This window comes from Tachysurus vachellii, chromosome 8 (genome assembly GCF_030014155.1).
Source record: "Tachysurus vachellii isolate PV-2020 chromosome 8, HZAU_Pvac_v1, whole genome shotgun sequence".
Taxonomy (NCBI): Eukaryota; Metazoa; Chordata; class Actinopteri; order Siluriformes; family Bagridae; genus Tachysurus; species Tachysurus vachellii.
In genome coordinates, this window is record NC_083467.1 from 19,559,901 (window position 1) to 19,581,442 (window position 21,542).

At 36.4% G+C, this 21,542-nt stretch overlaps 2 protein-coding genes across 5 annotated transcripts; one reads left to right on the top strand and one right to left on the bottom strand.

Moving 5' to 3' along the window:
* Nucleotides 1-3,141: 3,141 nt before the first annotated feature.
* Nucleotides 3,142-6,636, bottom strand: LOC132850701 (retinol dehydrogenase 7-like). 3 transcript variants are annotated; one of them, XM_060877364.1, is made up of 6 exons: nt 6,513-6,636; nt 6,164-6,184; nt 5,436-5,750; nt 4,939-5,197; nt 4,033-4,196; nt 3,142-3,605 (listed from the first exon to the last, which is right to left on the bottom strand). In XM_060877364.1, exons 2-6 carry the CDS (start codon nt 6,171-6,173, stop codon nt 3,385-3,387), a joined length of 969 nt encoding a protein of 322 aa, XP_060733347.1. In that variant the 5' UTR covers nt 6,174-6,184; nt 6,513-6,636; the 3' UTR covers nt 3,142-3,384. The 3 variants fall into 3 exon arrangements, with proteins under 3 accessions (XP_060733347.1, XP_060733349.1, XP_060733348.1); XM_060877366.1 differs by having other exon boundaries at nt 5,436-5,642; nt 6,513-6,622; XM_060877365.1 differs by having other exon boundaries at nt 5,436-5,729; nt 6,513-6,583.
* Nucleotides 6,637-9,533: 2,897 nt separating this feature from the next.
* abcb11a (ATP-binding cassette, sub-family B (MDR/TAP), member 11a) lies at nt 9,534-21,477 on the top strand. 2 transcript variants are annotated; one of them, XM_060876788.1, is made up of 27 exons: nt 9,534-9,681; nt 10,638-10,731; nt 10,823-10,835; nt 11,029-11,325; nt 11,443-11,527; nt 11,654-11,787; nt 12,757-12,928; nt 13,021-13,145; nt 13,296-13,470; nt 13,975-14,088; nt 14,191-14,301; nt 14,406-14,531; nt 14,620-14,823; nt 15,268-15,438; nt 15,516-15,717; nt 15,832-15,913; nt 16,022-16,139; nt 16,228-16,389; nt 16,489-16,593; nt 16,737-16,898; nt 17,119-17,322; nt 17,575-17,816; nt 17,965-18,121; nt 19,198-19,395; nt 19,529-19,735; nt 20,026-20,172; nt 20,301-21,477. In XM_060876788.1, exons 2-27 carry the CDS (start codon nt 10,674-10,676, stop codon nt 20,499-20,501), a joined length of 3,972 nt encoding a protein of 1,323 aa, XP_060732771.1. In that variant the 5' UTR covers nt 9,534-9,681; nt 10,638-10,673; the 3' UTR covers nt 20,502-21,477. The 2 variants fall into 2 exon arrangements, with proteins under 2 accessions (XP_060732771.1, XP_060732770.1); XM_060876787.1 differs by lacking the exon at nt 9,534-9,681 and having other exon boundaries at nt 9,840-10,731.
* Nucleotides 21,478-21,542: the final 65 nt, after the last annotated feature.

The following is a 21,542-nucleotide window of genomic DNA, read 5'->3' on the forward strand; positions in this document are numbered from 1 at the left end:
GAGAAAAAAATAAATGTATTGTTTTATAATGTCTTTTGCCTAAGCTGCTACTTTTGTCCTGTATAATAAATACTTACAAATTGCAGTTCATATATATATATATATATATATATATATATATATATATATATATATATATATATATATATATATATATATATAAAGAGAGAGAGACTAGACCAAACACAAAGCAGAAGAAAAGGTTAAGAATTTGTCTTAAGAACTAAAACACTGTCTAATTTATATGAAACATTATAGAGTCTATCTATTTATTTATATTTATGATACCTGGCTCTTTGTCTTTAAGAATGCACTGTTAAGCTTCTGTGAAATATTCCATTTGCTCTATATTGCTTATTCTCTAAGCAAAAACAAAGAAACAAAGAAAGAAATGCAGATTTATTGCTTGGTGGTGTGAAGGCTGTACGTGTGGCGGTAAAAGCCTGGTCGTATCTTCACGTTATCTTTCGCTGTGCTTGACTCGAGCTGGCACTTCCTCCCTATATCCCCCAGCCTACCCACACCCACACCCACCCCTTCCCTGGTCCATCTCCCCGCTCTCCCCGTCTCGCGCCGCGTCGTCTCCATCGTTCCCCCAGTTTGCGCAAACCATGCTGTGATGTGCCCTTTAAAGTGCGTGTACAAAGGCTGAACCATTTTGTCAACAAAAAAAAAGCGCACTAAAAAGACCGGACTACAATTTTGATAAGCAGCGAGCAATCTATACATAAAACAGTGTATATATTAATACAATGGTTTCTGGTCAGGGTTTTGGCCGCATGGGTACACAGAGTGACAGCTGTGGAGAATTAAATCAGCTTAGACGCAATGTTACCTCTGACCTCAGATTACTTCTCAGAGGTAAATAGGGTTTATATATTCTTCTTATAAATACAGGCTTACTCATTTGCATAGGTTAAAGCTCGTTCATTTAAATTACACAAATACACTCAAATAGTTCCCATAAGTTTCTGTTGTTGTTGTTGTTTTTTTTTTAAGAATAAGGGAATCCAAAAACTTCTCACCTGGTCTTGGAGTAGCCTTGTCCACAAGGCCAGTTCACTGTTAACTAGGTGATTAATTAGCTCAGGTGTGTTAGGGAAGAATAGGGAAACAGGTTAGGAGCCACTACTGGAAGAGTTAATGCACATACAATAAGAAAACCTTCAGTACGCATCAGATTCTTTACAAGTATCTGCTTATTTCTGTTAAGTGTGTTCTGATATAAAGCCACCTTCTCGGTGATTATCTGTACTAAGAGCACCATCTGGTGGTCGCATTTTACACCGTGTAATTTCTAATGGTACACAGTCCAGACCTCCGGGTAGAGTAGTTTGACATTTGGAAATTTTCTCTAAATTCAATAAAATCTGTGTATACCGATCAGGATCGGTCTCCATGTATATGACCTCAAGAAATTGGAGACCAGGTCAACATCTGGACTTATTGTCATGTTCCTCAAATCATTCCTAAACAATTTTTGCAGTGTGGCAGGGTGCATTATCCTGTTTGTAGAGACCACTGCCATTAGGAAATAGTGTTGCCATGAAGCAGTGCACATGGCCTGCAACAATGTTAAGGTAGATGGTCCAAGTAAAATCCACATGAAGGCCACAACCTAAGGTTTCCAGGCAGAACAATGCCAAGAGCACCACACTCTCTCCCCAGTTAAGTGACAAACATGCACCTGGCCAAAAAAAGGACCATTTTTGGTGGGTACTTAACGCATACCAGGAATACCCCAAAAAGCCTGCCATTTTGGTGATGCCCTGATCCAATTGTCTAGCCATCACTAGACAACTGAAACCACTTGCTTCCATCCCTTGTCAGATGTTATTATCATGAGATAATCACAATTAATTTCATTCACTTTACCTCTCAGTGGTTCTGATGTTATCTGATCAATGTTGAAAACTGAACAAGGGAATAAACACTTAAACATGATCAGCAAGATCATTAAGAAATTATAATACTGCAAAACGTATTAAATTTTAGGCATTGTAGGAATTTTAAGAATTTGCCCCAGGCGGCCCAGCAGCAGGACCCCGCCCCCTCATTGTCTTGAACCGGGTTCGATTCCCCGCCAGGGCGCTAATCCAGCCACTGAACAGTTAACTCTCAGTGCCGTTCCCAAGCCCAGATATAAATGGGAGGGTTGTGTCTGGAAGGGCATCCGGAGTAAAACCCGTGACAAATCTCATATGCGCACCACGTGATCCGCAGTGGCGACTTTTGAAATTGCTTCTGATTGGCCTTACAGTTTCTCACACATATGAAACATACCTGGGTTATTTTACACTTTCCAAACAGGGGGTGCAAAAGAGACCATCAGGGACACAAATGGCCACAGTTTATATTTAATTGTATCTATATTGCAAATGTAAATAAAAAGACAGCACTATACACATAGACAACATAATCAAAATATCACTCAGGCATCGTAACAGTGTACATAAGGTTACTAGGGATACTGTTTTTTATGTCAGCCCTGTAATTAGTTTATTGAAGTTCAATGCAGTTTATGTGTTAGACTAATAATCAGAAAGTTGTGAGTTCAAAGCCCATAAACACTAATCTGCCCCTCCTGGGCCCCTGAGCGAGGCCTTGAACCCTCAATCGCTTAGCTGTATAAATGAGATAAATGTAATCGCTCTGGTTATGGCATCTGCCAAATGATATAAATGTAAATGAGCCCTGTTGAGCACTGTCCAATTTATGCTGTTACAGTAGGCTCTGGATTCCTCAAGCTCAGACTTTCTTCTGTTAAGAAAGCACTGAAACTAGTGGTGACATGCGCTTTACTTGATACAGAAGAAACATTTGTTCATAGTTTCTTGGTCAAGTCAGAAAGCACTAAAAAATGGAGCAGTTATTTGCCCCCTCAAATTGTCCAAGTCTGGCTCAGCAACACATTGCATGCTCAATGAACAAAATGGACAGATTTATTCTCTCTGCCTAACAGGCACACAAATGCTCCATCCCATATTTGCTGAACAGCACTAGCCAAGCCACCAATTTTGGCCTTTGTTCTAAGAGGTTTGTTGTCTCATCGAATCTATATTAGAGAGGAAACTACCTCTTGAAGTCATTTCATGTTATTCATGCTGGGCCACTACAAAACCACCACATTTTCATGCCCACTGTATTTTCAACATGCAGCTTTATTGCCATTGATGTCCAGATATATACCATTAACATTGAAGATCAATTTGTACACATTTTTACGTTTAGTTTATGTTCTTGTTGCTCTGCCCCTTCAGCTCCTTCTCAATCTCTAACTAACAAATTATTTATTGCTAAAACATAGTGGGATTATTGAAATTAAATTTTACACATGATTATGTTGTATTTAGTGGTTAATGTCTTGTAACAAAAAATGCCATATTAATTAAAAGCTTTAGGACTGATGCTGTTTTTTAATAGAATGGTATCAGAAATAAATGATGGCATGTAGGACAAAGGCAGCCAGAAGAATTTTGCGTCCCAGCCGGCAGAGTAGCGGGTGCGAGGATAGACAGCAGAAACAGCATGTGCCATGCAGTTCACCACTTTCATCAGATCTCCATCCAGATTCTTCTCAATCTTCTCTGTCAGCATTACTTTCACTGAAGTACATAAGACAAGCTGGTTGAGACATAATGTATTATTTATGATAAGCATTTGGTAATTTATTAATAGGTTCCTATACATCTGTTGTACATGGCATGGTTTCTGTGTGGCTGTCAACTTTGCATATATATGTCACTCTCAGTTAATGACATTGATTATACATTATGTTTTCCATTTTTTTTAGATTAAGAAATAGGATTTGCGTTACCAGGAAAGAAATTTTTAAAATATTAGTCTCAGTTAAAGGCATCTATTTAAGTAAAACAGGAATACAGTTCACTTTGCTTGTAGATAACGTTGCTCATTTTCAGAGTAAGTCATGAGTTTGCACGGCTAAAAATGTTAGTAGTAATCTGTAATCACGAATTCTATGTGAATGCAAGAAAGCAGTGACTTTTCTATTAGAGTGTGTGTTCAGCTAACCCCGATCAATGTAGTCACTTCCATAGTCATCCCTGACATCTTGTGGTAGCCTGGCCCATATTTTCCGTAAACTGTCTTGAACATGTCTAGTGTCTGCCATGTTTGTTTTGAAGAATCCTGGTTCAATGCATAGTACTTTAACGCCAAATGGTGCCAGGTTTAACCTGTTAAATGAGGACAACATAATATATACGAATTACTGGTTTACAAGCTACTGTACATGCACAGATTGCGGTTTAAACACACATAATCCTTAGTTGTATACTCTGATTAATTAGTGTTACTTCCTTGTTATATATCCAAGAAATAAACTGATTCAAGTACAGCATTACTGCTTGAAAATTGTTATAAGATCAAAAAATAAAAATGTGTTTTACATAAAATTCATGTAATTCTACATTATAACATGCTATTTAATGCTATTAATTCTACTTAAAGTCTATATTGCAGAGAAATACAGCATTGTGGGATCAAATAATCATAAGAATCTCAGCATCTAGCAGCACTTTTCATGCTAGCTCAGTTCCTAAAGTGAGATAAATTTTCAGAAATTACAAATGATTAGGATTAGGACTATTCAGGACAATCAACATCAATATCTTCTCTCCCAATACTGGTAATTTTTAATTTTTTCAGCTAACAGGGAGGTTGGAGAATGGCACATGCTTCCTCTGAGCCTCATGAATCACACAAAACATGCTCGGAAATTCCTGTCCCAAGAGCAAGAAAAACATTTGATAACAATGTCAACAATTTAAATGAGCTGTCTAGAAAATCAATCATGATTCTGATTGCAGCTATGTGTATACTGATGTCTTATGAATTTAAGTTGACAATTCAAAATGGGGCTCACGGTACTGGCTTATTAATTTTATAAATGCTTTGACATGTCAGATAATGTCCCACCTCAGGCAATCATTGAATGCCTCCACTCCAAATTTTGAGACACAGTATGGACTTGAAGGGAAACATATTCTTCCAAGCACACTGGAGATATTGACAATGCGGCCCTTAGCTTTCTTAATTAAGGGTAGCACACTCAAGGTCACAGCAATGACGCCTAATAGGTTCACGTTGATCATATTCATAAAGTCATCAATAACCATCCAGTCAATAGGCCCTGATGGCTGAGATATTCCTGCATTGTTTACAACAGCCCAGAGACCTAAATGTCACATAAACATACACCAAAAAAGACATACAAGATGCATAATATTGTATTTGCTGAGAAAATGATAACAGTGTCTATACAAATGAATATATGAGATGTTATCAAAAATTAGAATATCTGATTTAACAAGACTACTACAAAAGTTTAACTGATACATGGAGGTAGTTTAAAATGTAAAATAATCATAGATTTATATCTAGTTCAAAAATAAAACACAGTTGTAATCCCTTACCCTTCTCTTTCACCAGAGTTTTTATGATGCCTGCAGCCTTTCTGATGCTTTCACTATCAGTAACATCTAATTGAACAGTCGAGAGTCTTGCCGAACAGACCTTCTTCAGCTCAACCTCTCCTTTCTCTGTATAGCAGCCGGCAATTACACAAAAACCCTCTTTATGCAGATATTTGGCTAGAAGGTTTCCAAAGCCTGTGTCACACCCTGTGATGAACACAAATTTCTCTGATTTGTTTGGCACTTGCTTCAACTCTCTTAACCACCGGCAGGCATAAAATAAGACCACCAACCCTATGATATATAGGAACATCTCTGTAGAGAAGATAGAAAAAAAGTACTTTTTAAAGAAAAAAATGTAATCTGTCACTTGCTTTTGTGTTATAGTTTTTACAAATAGCATTTAGAAGACACCCTTATCCATAGTAACTTACATGTTATCATTATATATACAGTATACATACATATATATGTATATATATTACAGCAGCAGATGTTTGGTGAACCTGGGATTCAAACTTACAACCTTCAATCAATGTGCCAATGCCCTAACCACTAAGCTACCACATCCACAACATTATTGATGAAAGCAGATGGGAAGCAGTAATCAAACAGGCAGATCTTGAAACATGGGCAAACCGATTAAAGTAGAACGCAAATTCAAACTTAGATGCAGTACTTTCAGTAAGTCAGTACTTTCTCTATGATAAACACAAACCATTTCTTACCTGCATTCATGTGAGGAGCAACTGAAAAAGAAGGAAAAAAGTATCTGATTGATGTACCTCATTTGAGGGTGAACAAGTAAGGCTAATGAACAACAATGCATCTAAACTGAGATAAGAAAAAGAGAAAATAAGAGAAACTTGAAGGTTATATTCTTGAAGCATGTGAAAGCAATAGCTAAATCCTTAAATCTCTTTTTACTTTCACAAACAGTTGCATTGCACTTTATGTATAATCTGTGGTCTTAAAACTCAGCATGTATTTTTTCTCTCGCAGGTGCCTGAGCTATGGCGTATGAACACACAATGACATTCTAGTACTATGATTTAGTAACAAATATGCATTACTTACTTTAATTACAGGATGAGCTTTACAGATGCACTTGCCTTGTCGTAATTGAAATTGTTTAAAGATGATAACCTTTCACAATATGCAGTGATGTTTACTTTCCTTTCTGTTTCTGCTTCCTGTCAGGATGTGGTCTGTCAGGCTGCACTGTTGTTCCTTGTGTAAACGAGTCGATTCTTTGAGCCAATTTTCTTAAGTGACCGCTGCTCCTACAGTGCTTGCCTGTGTGTAACAGAATGCATTGGATTGAAATGGACTGTATTGCAACAGCAGTATAAACAGCAGTACAACAATTGAACATGAATGCTTCTGCTGACTTTGAAAAACTTTTTTTGGTCTTACGTTTATACACAAATATTTCATAACAAGCAGAATTCAAAGTATAATTCCGTGTGGTTTGTTTAATCAGATAATAGAGTGACAATTCAGTACTGCTTTTCCAGAATTTCCATGAATTTTTCTGAATTTCCATGTGCTTCAAATTGTTCGTAGTGTGTGAATGGGTGTTTGAGTGTGTATGCAGTTCTGCCCTGCAGTGATTTGGCACCCTGTCCAGGGTGTCCCCTTCCTTGTGCCCCGAGTCGCCTTGGATTTGGATAGGGTACAGGCTCCCTCAACCCTATGCATGATAAGTAGTGCAGAACATGGATAAATGAATAGATTAATTTTACATTAATAACCAGATATGTAGTTAACAGAACTGATTAATTTAATCAGTGATTATTTCCCCAACCTAATTAGTATTAACATATTGACAGTGAGGCTTGTGTTTAAATAAAGAATGACTTTGACATGATGGCACAGATGCTGATGTGGATAATGCAGATTAACATAGTCATGTAGGTTCTAGTCATGTTTTGTAACAAGAAAGCATGCATTGTACATTTGTCAATTAATATGAATCTTTCTTAGGCTAATGTATAGAAGATAATGTGTAGGGATGTGGTAGCTCAGTGGTTAAGGTGTTCGAATACTGATTATAAGGTCATTGGTTCGAATCCCAGATCCACCAAGTTGCCACTGCAGGGCCCCAGAGCAAGGTTCTTAACCCTCAATTGCTCAGGTGTATAAACTGAAATAAAAATGTAAATCACTCTGGATAAGAGTGTCTGCTAAATGCTGTAAATGTAATAATGTGAAAGATACTGAATGGGTCAGCTAGAGGGTGTCTTTTTTTTAACAAACTTATACTGTACTCTGTCTCTCTCTACATATGCTGTACTAATAGAACAAAGTCTTATTCTTTAATGCAGAGAACTGTGGGAAGATTAAAGAAGCTTGCCAAGCCAGTGTGATGCAATTTATGATGATGTATTAAATTTAATTGCCAAGCCGATTAATAACTGATAATGACAAACCAACAGGTAGTCACTGACTGAGCGAGCAATGACCCCAATGTATTTTTCAACATGTCAACATTCCTAACAAACGTGAATCTTTAATTCACTGTTTTAAAATATTTCTGATATTTTTCTGTAGAGCAAGGCAAAAAAACAATGATGTATCCCTTGTAGCACTAAATAGATACCAATAGGTCCAGGAAATAAAATGGCTCTTTCTTTGGAGCCATTTGGTTTGTAGACTAATCTTACACCATAGATTTTTAAGATTTGTACTGGATTAGCCATTAATTCGACCTTCCTTTTACTCATTGTTATTGAAGTAGGGCATCATAAAATGAGTTCATTAACCTAAAGGCCATTAGTTTAGATCATTGCTTAATAGAAATATTTATGTGGTTGCAACATAGGATACATAATTGCAATTAGAGTAAATATATTTATATATTTTTTTTTTAGCTGTACAACAATGTCAGGTCTTATAAATGTTAGTGCAACTTGGACATAAGACATCATTAAGCCTATTTAAACTCACATTCAGACATTGTATCTTTTCTGTTAAACACTAATAAAAACACTAATAATTGATATTATTACTTATTAATACTTATATAATTTACTGTAGCAAGTACTCTTATTATTTGTTGACAGACGTTTTCAGGCTGAAAACCAATTCAAGGCCTCTCTGCTTAGTATGTGAAATAAAAAACTAAATAATCCCAAATTTTTCATCACATTCGGCAATAAAATCAATGCTAAGACTTCACTACACAAGCTAAATTATCGCATAAGAACATCAGGTCAATGTCCATCTAAATCTATCAGTTGTTTAAATCTTCACTGACAGCACAACATCGAAGGGTGTAATAACTCTGTGTTCTCAAGTAAGATACAGAATACCACTGATGAATCAAACACCAAATTAAGCTTGGTATATATCCTTAGTAAATATGTGCTGTACATTAAGGTTAAACAGTCTGTACTTCTACGGTGGCTGGGAAGTGCAAAACACATTAACAAATCCGAAAACAAATTAACAAATCCAAAAACACATTAACAAATCCGAAAACACAACGACATTTCAGACAACCTGGAAGCGGTTGGTATAGTTGGTGATTGGACAAGACACCTGTCACTTAAGGTATACATGAAGTTCAACAGTCTGCCTCAGGGAAAAGTTGGAATGGATTACTGTGGATTAATTCTGTTATTTTCTTATATTTAAACGGAGAACTTTACACATTACACATAAGATTCCATACCTGTATATCTTATATGACAGGTGTCTTGTCCAATGATCGGTAAGTTTCCATTCAAAAACGATACACTACCGTTTCCGGGTTGTCTGACTTGTCCTTGTGTTTTCAGATTTGTTAATGTGTTTTCGGATTTGTTCATTTGTTTTCAGATTTGTTAATGTGTTTTCGGATTTGTTAATGTGTATTCGGATTTGTTGATTTGTTTTTGCATTTGTTAATGTGTTTTCGGATTTGTTCATTTGTTTTCGCATTTGTTAATGTGTTTTCAGATTTGTTCATTTGTTTTGCACTTCTCGGCCACATTATGTTAATGTGTTTTGCACTTCCCGGCCACCGTAGTACTTCACCACATTTCATTGTTCATTAAGAACACTTACCCCTGAAGGCCTTGGGCTTATCTATAGCTTGACAGAGGTAATCTCTTATCACTCTAATAGTGGGGTAGATAGTCAAGGGGGTGTGTACAGGGCACTGGTTGCACAAATCATCAAGTCTTGAGGAAATGTAATCACTGAACACTGACCACAGTCTGTACAGACACTGCTGAGAATCTCAGAGGAAATACAAAAACAGGTGAATACTTTTCTTCTCTATCTATCTAATCACACATTAATATAATAGATTACAAATATGCTACTTGTATCTTTAACCGACAACATATAATCTATTGCCTGCCTTTTAACCAAATCAGCGGGAATGCTAAAACAATACAAAATCACAGAAAATCAGTGGTAATTTATTTGTTGTCATTTTGTTAAATTTGTTAATTACCATAGAAAGGTTTCAAGTTTAAAGCAAGTTTCAATGTGTAATTTAGTCAATATTAATACATAGTTATATAAGTTACTGCATATATTATTTACTATAAGAGTATAAGAAATAGATGAACTATTATGAAACAAAGTGAATACATGTTGCTTGCTTGAAATATTTATTTATTGATAAATATGTGTTATTAATTGAAATATTCATTAGCAAGTTTACTGCGCTACAGTTAACCAAATAAGTGATTTCTGTCTTTATGACCTTAGTTAACAAAAGAAATGCAAATATTAATGTATCCAAGACTAGTTGTTTGGAGATAATTGTTCTAGGTGGCTATGGGAAATTTAAAATTCTGATATAGAAGGTAAAACTTATTTAGAAATCTGAAACAAAGCTAGGCAATTGTTGCATTTAATCATGACACCATTTATTGTTGCTGTTGTTTTTTTATTGTTGTCTTAGCCGTTGTGACATGTATTGTATTCAATAGTGACTAATGCAAATTAAAACTATCAGTAGTAACAAATCCATGTTTATTGAATGCTGACATCTAGTTGCAAAAGATTGTATTCCATACATTTAAAACACACACAGTAGTCTCTAAAATCTTGTCCAACAAAATTGTATTTTATTAATCATTATCCAGTCCAAACTTTAACTGACACGGTTTTAGACTTATGGTTGTGTGAAATATATTTTGTTTTTGGTGTTTTGTGTTATTATCTTTTGACACAAAATCAGATTTAACTGTATGTATGATGCAGATCAGTAGGAATACTGTCTGGAGTGAATCACTGAACATGAACAAAACTAATCTGAGCACAGATCATGAACATATTGAAATATGTCAGAATGAAGGTAAGGCTTCCTCATTTTCAAAACTATATTTAGCTTTCAATATTATTATAGAATATTAATAATGTAATCTCTTTTTCTTGATATATGGCAGCCACTGAAAGTCGGTGAGTAAGAAGCTTTTACTAAACATGACAAACTACTATGTACCCTGAATAATATGAAGAGATGTGTTGTGTGGTTCGACAGAGTGTTTCCCCAGAGTCAACTGAGGAACATTTAAATGGTTCAGATGTTTGAGAGTGTAAAACTGATTAATGCTAACAAAAGTATTAATAGTTTTAATCTTAATGTTTCAAGATCTGGTTACCAAAAAGAAGAAGAGAAGGCCCTGACTGTTGGCTTTTTCCAGCTGTTTCGCTTTGCTACATGGTTAGATATTGTGATGATGGTAGTTGGTGGATTGTGTGCGCTCATCCATGGTGCTGCCTCTCCTCTCATGCTGCTAGTCTACAGCATGATGACTAACACCTTTGTAGCCTATGAGCTAGAGATTCAGGAACTAGCTGATCCCAACAAAGTCTGCATCAATAACACTGTCACCTGGATTAATGGGACTGTAGTGGAGCAGGGAGATAATACCACTGTGCAGTGTGGGTAAGTGATGTTTGCCAGGCTACAGTTTTATTTGAATCAAACAAGTTGATAATAATATTAAATGAATGATGAATTAGACAGATTATAAATAAATTGATGTTTATTTCTTTTACACAGTGTAGATATTGAGGCACAGATGACCATGTTTGCTTATTATTATGTTGGCATCGGAGTGGGCGTGCTAATTCTCAGTTATTTTCAGGTATAAATGGAAGCATATCCAGATCACAAGGATAATAATAATAATAATAATAATAATAATAATAATAATAATAATAATAATAATAATACCTATAAATCAACAGTATGCATCTTCTCACTATTTCAGATTGCTCTGTGGGTCTCTGCAGCTGCAAGGCAAACGCAGCGAATTCGCAAAAAGTACTTCAAGAAGATCATGAGCATGGAAATTGGATGGTTTGACTGCAATTCTGTTGGAGAGCTGAACACAAGAATATCCGAGTAATTAATTTTTGTTTACATCTTTGGAGCCATTTGGTTTGTAGATTAATCTTCCTGTATAGATTTTTAAAATTTGTACTGGATTAGCCATTAATTTGACCTTCTTTTTACTCATTGTTATTTAAGTAGGGCATCATAAAATGTGCAAACATCTGAGAAAAGTTTCAAAGGCTTATGGCTACACAAACTGACAATCACTTCTTGATTGAACAGATTTGTGTCTTAGAGAAACTCACTCACTCTCTCTCACTCATTTTCTACCGCTTATCCGAACTACCTCGGGTCACGGGGATCCTGTGCCTATCTCAGGCGTTATTGGGCATCAAGGCAGGATACACCCTGGACGGAGTGCCAACCCATCGCAGGGCACACACACTCTCTCATTCACTCACGCAATCACACAATACGGACAATTTTTCAGAGATGCCAATCAACCTACCATGCATGTCTTTGGACCGGGTAGGAAACCGGAGTACACGGAGGAAGAACATGCAAACTCCACACACACAAGGCGGAGGCGGGAATCGAACCACCAACCCTGGAGGTGTGAGGCGAACGTGCCAACCACTAAGCCCGTGCCCCCCGTTAGAGAAACTGAACAGGAAAATAAAAGAGGGCAAATATTCAGTTAGCCCTCAGTTGTCCAGCTGCACCTACAAGAAAAAAAGCATAACTTTGCGGACAACATTGTCTCATTGTCTACAAAGAAAAAATGTATCAACCATACAGTATATGAACTATGAATAGAGGATGAAAAATCATAGGTATCATGTAGTGGGCCAAATTCACTCATCTTGTTGACTTAATGATGTCACAATCTTCACATAGCACAGATTTCCCAGCATTCAGAAGTGATGAGGCTTTATACAATATAGGCTTTATCCATTATCATCTAGATCATTTTGTTGTCATATAACAAAATGATCTAGATTTAATGCATATGTATATATTCTGTGCATTTTGTTTCAGTGATATTAACAAAGTCAACAATGCTATAGCAGATCAAGTGGCTATATTTATTGAGAGGATTTCTACATTTATCTTTGGCTTTCTGGTGGGTTTTATTGGGGGATGGAAGCTGACATTGGTGGTGATTGCAGTAAGCCCTCTTATTGGATTGGCAGCAGGACTCATGGCCATGGTCAGTTATTATTGTTTCAGCACAGTCTAAACTCAGGTCCATTTTGATTATGCATATCTTATTATTGACATTTATAAACTGTGTGCATGCAGGCAGTTTCAAGGCTGACAGGTCGTGAGTTGCAGGCCTATGCTAAAGCAGGTGCTATAGCTGATGAAGTCCTCTCTGCTATCAGAACAGTTGCAGCATTTGGAGGAGAGGACAAGGAGACAGAAAGGTATAATACTGTATATCACTGTGTTTCAAATAGTAAATTTCACAAGACTTACCTGTGCTAATCTATGATTATCCTTATACCAATAAACCACTCAATGATGCATAACAATGAACATATGACAAAGGTATGATACGTTTGTTTTATCTCTAGATATGACAAGAACCTTGCGGAAGCTCAGACCTGGGGAGTGAAGAAAGGAGTGATCATTGGTGTATTTCAGGGTTATCTGTGGTGCATCATCTTTCTCTGTTATGCTCTTGCCTTCTGGTATGGATCCAAACTGGTCATTGATACCAAAGAGCTTAGTCCTGGAACCCTCATACAGGTATGAGCAGTTCATAAAAATGTGTCATGCAGGAATACAAACACACAGTCACACAGGCAGTAATTTAGCATATCCAGTCCACCTAGCTACATGTTTTTGGGAGCTTGTAACAGGTGGAATAAAGGGTCCCCTAAAGGGCTATTAAAGTGTATTTTAATTAGACTGCTTACTTCAGTTTTTTATTGTTCACCAAGTAACACCACTGCGAGTAGATGTTTTGTGAAAGACAGTTGGGAAAACAACACAAACTGCATGTGTGATTTTTAACTGTTCACCTCTACAACTTGTGTTTGACAAGCTATCTCTTTCTTTCTGGCTAGGGGTGGGGGTATGTAACCCAAAGAATTCTAATGCACTTCAGGGGAGAACATACAATACATGGCCCACACAATAACTCAAAGCCAGAACCCTAACTGTTCAGCAGCACTGTGCTTCTGTGCCACCTTCATTAAGACACGTATGCACAGTATGTAAAAACTTGGTGTGCATTTATTGTATTTTTAGGTGTTCTTTGGTGTCCTTATGGGAGCCATGAACCTGGGTCAAGCCTCTCCTTGTTTAGAGGCCTTTGCTTCTGGTCGTGCTGCAGCCAAGAGCATCTTTGAAACCATTGACAGGGTAAAAGACACAGTGACACAACCAGCTAAATCATGTTCACAAAAGTAATAAGGTGCAACTTTACATGATGATGAATCACTGACAAACGTTCTGTTTACACAGGCCCCAAAAATTGATTGTTTCTCTGAAGAAGGGCACAAGTTAGAGAGCGTGAAAGGTGATATTGAATTCCACAGTGTTCAGTTCAACTATCCCTCTAGGCCTGATGTACAGGTTAGACACCATTTTTTAAACACAAATTTCTCAGTTATTGCAAATGACCAGCTAAAATCTAAAGTACAGTATTTATATTACACTGCATTTCTATTTTTATGTAGATTTTAGATGATTTGAACTTACTGGTTAAAGCTGGAGAGACTACAGCATTTGTTGGATCTAGTGGATCTGGAAAAAGTACAGCAGTCCAACTCATTCAGAGATTTTATGACCCTCAACAAGGAAAGGTAATTCACCCCTGTTTAATGGATATATTTACATTTACAATATGTATACAAGCTAGGTGTTAATGAGCTGAACTGTTATCACTCTTAGGTCACTCTAGATGGTCATGACATTAGAAGTCTGAATATCCAGTGGCTTCGTTCACTCATAGGCATTGTAGAGCAGGAACCAGTTCTCTTTGCCTCAACTATTGCAGAGAACATCCGCTATGGTCGCCCAGGGGTCAGCATGGAGGAGATTATACAAGCTTCTAAAGAGGCTAATGCTTATAACTTTATCATGGACCTACCACAGGTACAAAACTAATCACACATGACAAAATCTAAATTAGTAGGATAGCATTGCATGTGCAAAGGATCAAATGGATAGTAAGATACTGGCTAGATACAGTTGTTTCTACATGTGTAGAAACAACTGTGTATTTTTTTTTTTTTTTACACAAACATACATGTGTATTTTTTTTTTTTTTATTGCATGTGCACATTTTATTTTTCATTATTAAAAAACACAAAAATGTCTGTCTTTGATTTTTTTTTTTTTTGATTTTTTTTTTTTTTGTAAATATATCACAAACAGTTACGGTTTTAAATGCGTATTGTTAAAACCAAAGTAATGTAAAAACCTTTTTCAACTTTACTGTAATACACTTTTATTTGTTATAAAATATATTTAATTCTGGTTTGTAAGGAAATAGGATAGACAGTACTTTTTTCATGACATGCTTATTTCATGATACAGAATTTTGATACACTGGTTGGAGAGGGTGGAGGTCAAATGAGTGGGGGGCAGAAGCAGAGGATTGCAATTGCTCGAGCATTAGTCAGAAACCCCAAAATCCTTCTGCTAGACATGGCCACCTCAGCTCTGGACAATGAAAGTGAAGCTGTAGTGCAGGAGGCACTGGAAAAGGTGACAACCAATCTGTGGTTTTCTCAGTTCATTTATTGCAAATTAATATTGTTTTGATGTTGACACATTTTTGTCAGGCCCGAATAGGCAGAACCACCATTACTATTGCTCATCGTCTGTCTACAATCCGTAATGCCGATGTGATTGTGGGTTTTGAACATGGCCGTGCGATGGAGCGGGGTACACACAAAGAATTAATGGACAGACAGGGAGTCTATTTCACTCTTGTTACGCTCCAGGAGCAAAAAAGTGAAACATCCAATCCCCAAAAAGAGAAAAGTGAGTAGGCCATATCTGTGATTCCTGGTATGTGATATGTTTTTGCTGTTGTTTTTGGTAGTAGTTGTGGTGCTGGTATAAGTCTCTTGTTGGTTCTCTTGAAACTCCATTTAGCATCTGAAGCCAACGATCTCAAAGAGGATAGTACTGAGCAGATAACAAGTTTCAGCAGACTGAGCTATGAGTCAAGTTTAAGGTACAAAAGAAACACCATCAAATGGCAAAAATGATACCTGTATGTTTAGCTTCCTGGTGGTAGATTATATTCAAATAAAAAAATATATAATAATTAAAATGTCTGCAGGCAATCATTACGAATGAGGTCACAGTCACAAATGTCAAACCACTTCATGGATGCTATATCTGGAGAAATAAAATTTGATTCAGACAACATTGAAATGAAGGCAGTGAGAGAAGCAAAGGTATATAATGAAAACTGTAATTAAATAAATTTCACAAGAATTGCTGCTTTTTGACATAAGCACTACAATATTATTGTTATGATTACAGAAAATTGATGATGTGGAAGAGCTGTCTGAATCAGCATCTGTGGCTCGAATTCTAAAGTACAACCAGCCTGAATGGCCATACATGTTGTTTGGGTCTTTAGGAGCAGCCTTAAATGGCTCTGTCAACCCATTGTACGCCCTCTTATTCAGCCAGATTTTAGGGGTGAGAGACAATTTTAAATGCTTGCAAGGAACAATTTTGAATTTGTACATTCATGTAATATCATGTAATATAATGGTAATATCACTCATTTTTGTGCAGACCTTTGCTATAAGGGACCTGGATGAACAAAGAAAGCAAATTAATGGTGTTTGTGTTCTCTTCGTGTCCGTGGGAATTATGAGTTTCTTCTCACAGTTCCTACAAGTATGGTTCTTCTGGCTTTATTATTTATGTATAAATATAATCACTATTACTAAATCTTGTTATATGAGAATCATATAAAATTTGCTTTATTACCTCATAAATTAAATCTACTGTCTAATGGAAAGTGTATGGATATTTTGCAGGGGTTTGCCTTTGCTAAGTCAGGTGAGCTACTAACTCGCAGGCTAAGGAAGATTGGTTTCCAGGCTATGCTCAGACAGGAGATTGGATGGTTTGATGATCCTATCAACAGCCCAGGAGCTCTTACAACTAGACTGGCTACTGATGCATCCATGGTGCAAGGGGTTAGTATGCCTGCAAATATCTATCAAATGATTTAGTTGTGTAAAGAAAGGATAAGGTTAGCTAGACCTGATTTGTGCATAAATCATTAATATATTTGCACTGTAACAGATCCCCACTGGTAACATCTACAATGGCCATGCATTAGGATCCTATTGTACTGAGGTTACAGGTTAAAGAGAATGCAAAAAAATATGAATTACAACATCCAATCTGTTTCAGGCTACTGGTTCTCAGATCGGCATGGTTGTGAACTCTCTGACAAATATTGGAGCTTCATTTATCATTGCATACTACTTCAGCTGGAAGCTGAGTTTAGTGGTAACATGCTTTCTTCCTCTTATTGGCCTCTCCGGTGTCTTCCAAGCTAAAATGCTGACCGGCTTTGCTAATGAGGACAAGAAATCAATGGAGGTGGCAGGGCAGGTAAAGTAGCAATAATGTGTAGTATTTATACAGTTAGTCACAAGAAAAGTGTGCTTCATCCATTACTGTTAAAAATCGAATAGTCAAAATAATTTAGATTTATTTCACAATTTTCTTGTCATATTCATATTTTTTCATAGTCTTCATGTTTTTATTTTTATTCTAGAATAATAAAATAAAGAGTTCACTTCAGGTGTGTTTAAAATATTTTCACTATAACTATATAGTAACTGTAGATCTATCTGTCTTCAGGTGTCTAGTGAAGCTATGACCAACATCAGAACCGTTGCAGGCCTAGCTAAAGAGAAAGAATTTGTGGATCTGTATGAACAGCAGCTGGAGGCACCCTACAAATCATCTAAGAAGAAGGCTAATGTCTATGCCATCTGCTTTGCCTTTTCCCAATGTGTTATCTTCATGGCCTATGCAGCCTCATTTAGATATGGTGGCTATTTGGTGAATTTTGAGGGCCTGCACTATGTGGTTGTTTTCAGGTGAGTTCAAATAAATATTAATGATGTATGTTTATAGTGGTATACTGTAGGTTATGTGCACCAAAATATTGTAATCAGTATAATCAATTGTTGTTAATTTTTATTAAGTAAATTATGTTTTATTAAGGTTATGTGTTTAATCTCCTAGAGTAATATCTGCCCTTGTAATCAGTGGCACAGCTCTCGGAAGAGCTTCATCTTTTACTCCAGATTATGCCAAAGCCAAAATTGCTGCTGCACAGTTCTTCAAATTACTTGACAGAGTCCCTAAAATCAACACTGGTCAGAAGGAGGGGAAAAAATGGGTAAAATGCTATATATTTATATATAGATATATTCTCTATATACTTTGTTTATAGGTTAATAACAAATATTCTTTATATGCCTTTTGAAATATGTATATGCTTTACAGTACCATATAGTCATGGCTTTAATGTTGGTTCCCCCTGTGTCGTTATAATAAGCGCCATTCTAAAAAAAAAAGCTGCATGTGGCTTTGGGGATTTGACCATTCAGCCACGAAGGCATTAGTAAGATTGGGCACTGATGATATTCTGTATTCTGATTCATTTGAATGTGGTTAATGTCTTGTCTTCATAGACCATGTTGTGCACAGGGTCATTGTCATGCTCAAATCCGTAGTTCCAATTAAAAGGAAATTATATTGCTGTAGCACACAAAGACATTTTCAAAAATAACGTGACACTAACTTTGTGGCAAAAGTGCCTACATACTTGATAAATCTGGAATATGATGTTCAACAAGTACATACAGTATAGGTGTGATGGTCAGCTGTCCACAAACGTTTGGCTAAATACTATATATACTGTATTTTAGTCCAGAAGTTGTCGATTGCTATCACAGCCATATACAGTACAGTGTGCATACACAGTAAGATACATTTATATTGCAGCTGAACACACTGTACAAGACACATGTATGACATACTGTATACATTGCTGATATAACTAAAGTGCAACTGGATTAGAAAGCATACCAGGGTAAGGGTATGGGAAATATGAAAGACATGAAAGAGGCAGCAGAGCATAAATTCTCCAATCACAAAAAGAACATTAACCTGGCAATAAAATATTACAGAAAACAGAAGAATTCATTCAACAGCAGTGGAAGGCAGAATTTAATACACGAAATTAAGAATAAATTAAACGTTATATAAGCTAATAGTACTTGGTTAAAGTTTTTTAACATTTTGAGTTTTTTCTCAACATGTTGAGTTTTTTCTTCTATTACTATAATGAAACAGCATCAGTTATGGTGCACATTATGTTCTGTTGATACAAATTATTTCAACTTTTTCTTGCCAGTCACATCATACCATGATGTAATACATAATCTAATGTTCTCTTATTGTCTCTTGCAGGATTACTTTATGGGTAGGATTGAGTTCAAAAACTGCAGATTTACCTATCCAAGCAGGCCTAACATCCAGGTGCTGAGGGGACTTGAGGTAGAAGTGAATCCTGGCCAGACTCTTGCTTTTGTGGGCAGTAGCGGTTGTGGCAAAAGCACCAGCGTTCAACTTCTGGAAAGATTCTATGACCCTGATCATGGCCAAGTGGTGAGATGTTACAGTCTTACTGCTCAACAAGACCTTCAGAGACACTTAGCTCACATTTTTTTATAGAATATTCATTTTTAACAACAAAATATTTGAATAGTTTATTGACAGTTATACATATTTCCTTAAACAGCTGATAGACGGACATCCATCCCATGAAATTAATGTACCGTTCCTGAGGTCTCAGATTGGAATTGTGTCTCAGGAGCCTGTGCTTTTTGACTGCACAATAGCAGAAAATATTCAGTATGGCGATAATTCACAGTCCATCACCATGGAGGAGGTTATAGAGGCTTCCAAGAAGGCTTATCTGCATGAATTTGTGATGACTCTACCTGATGTAAGTGCAATATAAATCCTCTTTATTCTTATCATGTTTATAAAATCATTATAATTTATGTCATAATTCAAGCATTAATAAGCTGTTAGTAAGTAAACAACAACTAAAGCTCTGTTACAAATGCAGTGACATGAACTAAAAGTTAAACAGTAAGGAGAAACTTCGAAATTTTGAAACCTGCATGACAGACTAACAGTTTAAATGGATCTGTGCCGAACAGTAGATTAAATAATGGCATTCTACTCCATGTCCCCTAACATCCTCTTTTCTTCACTGTGATTGGTTCACAGAAATATGAGACTCAGGTTGGAGCACAGGGTTCTCAGCTGTCTAGAGGGCAGAAGCAGCGTATTGCAATTGCTCGTGCCATTATCAGAAACCCAAAAATCCTGCTGTTGGATGAGGCTACCTCTGCCCTAGACACAGAAAGTGAGAAGGTACCAAGACCATTTCCAAACTAATAGTTTGTTCTTCTTTTGCTTTGTCTATTCTATATTACATACTGAAGATGGAGATTCCCAGAATACAAGTGAATAGTAACACTCTAAATGTTCTCTTCATGCAGACAGTACAGGCAGCACTGGATGAGGCTCGATGTGGCCGAACTTGCATTGTCATTGCACACAGACTCTCCACCATTCAAACTGCTGATATCATTGCAGTGATGTCTCAAGGTGTTGTCATTGAGAAAGGCACACACGAAGAGCTTATGGCTAAGAAAGGTGCCTATTACAAGCTGGTCACTACAGGAGCACCCATAAGTTAAAAATTATTATGTAGAATGATGAGGTAGACCTTTACATTAGATTACTGGTGTAATAACAGTATGTGTACTGATCAACAGTTCTTTACCACAAAACACTCAGCATTGTATTATAGGTAGCATATGGATTATATGACATCACTGTTTGATTTCTATTTCTCTTGGTATTTCTATGGCAACTATTTACCCTTTTGTTCCATTCATCATTAATATTTCTCTAGCAGATGTGTTTGGAAGAGAGGACAGAGTGTTCTTTACTCTTTCTGGTACACTAAATGTACCTATCTTATTTGACTTGGCACATATTTGAATAAAACCTAGAGAATGTTTTTTCCTATGAATATGTAAAAAAAAAAAAAAAAACGAACCTGGTATTTGTATCACTATTTTCACACAAGGATATATTTGAGGATGTGTTGGTGTGACTTTTAAAACTCTGAATGAAGTACTGTGTTGATTTATTGGTTAAAATACTATAGCCTTGGTGCAAAAAAGTATAAGGTACGTATGTGCAGAGCATAAACAATATAGCAACACTAACAAGCTATAAAAAGAAAGAGGAATGGAGCATTAAGAAAGTTAGTTGTAAACGGGGAATGGAGGAAAGGAGGGATTGAATGTTGAGACGGATGTAGGTACAGGGTGGGGAGACTAAACAATTTTTATTACTATACTATTCAGTACTATTCAGTACAAGTAACACATTTATATAAGTGGATGTCATTTAAATAGTCTGCTAATTTATTAGGATTCTTTAGCTCTGGGTTTTTGTTTGTTTGTTTTGTTTTTTGTTTTTTTTTTTGTTTTTTTTGCTTTCCTGGCTGACATTATTTAGCTTATCCTCTGTACTAACGTGGGTGTATTCCGACGCCATTATCCAGTTGCTTTTTTTCTCAATGTCCTGTTAGATATGTATGTGATGTTTGTTGTGACTACTTTGAAAACTGTGATATTTACATTAAACTTGCTTTATAAATAACTGTTCTTTATATTACGTTGAATTCCGAAGTTTTATGAAGAGCAGTAGGGAAACTCTTTCCCAAG

Coding starts and splice junctions, on each gene's coding strand:
- LOC132850701 (XM_060877364.1), bottom strand. Junction 5,198..5,435: donor AACTCTGGTGAAAGAGAAGG/GTAAGGGATTAC, acceptor TGTGACATTTAG/GTCTCTGGGCTGTTGTAAAC. Junction 4,197..4,938: donor GCATTCAATGATTGCCTGAG/GTGGGACATTAT, acceptor CTCATTTAACAG/GTTAAACCTGGCACCATTTG.
- abcb11a (XM_060876787.1), top strand. CDS start 10,629: ATGATGCAGATCAGTAGGAATACTGTCTGGAGTGAATCACTGAACATG. Junction 11,788..12,756: donor CTGAACACAAGAATATCCGA/GTAATTAATTTT, acceptor ATTTTGTTTCAG/TGATATTAACAAAGTCAACA. Junction 14,532..14,619: donor ATGACCCTCAACAAGGAAAG/GTAATTCACCCC, acceptor TATCACTCTTAG/GTCACTCTAGATGGTCATGA.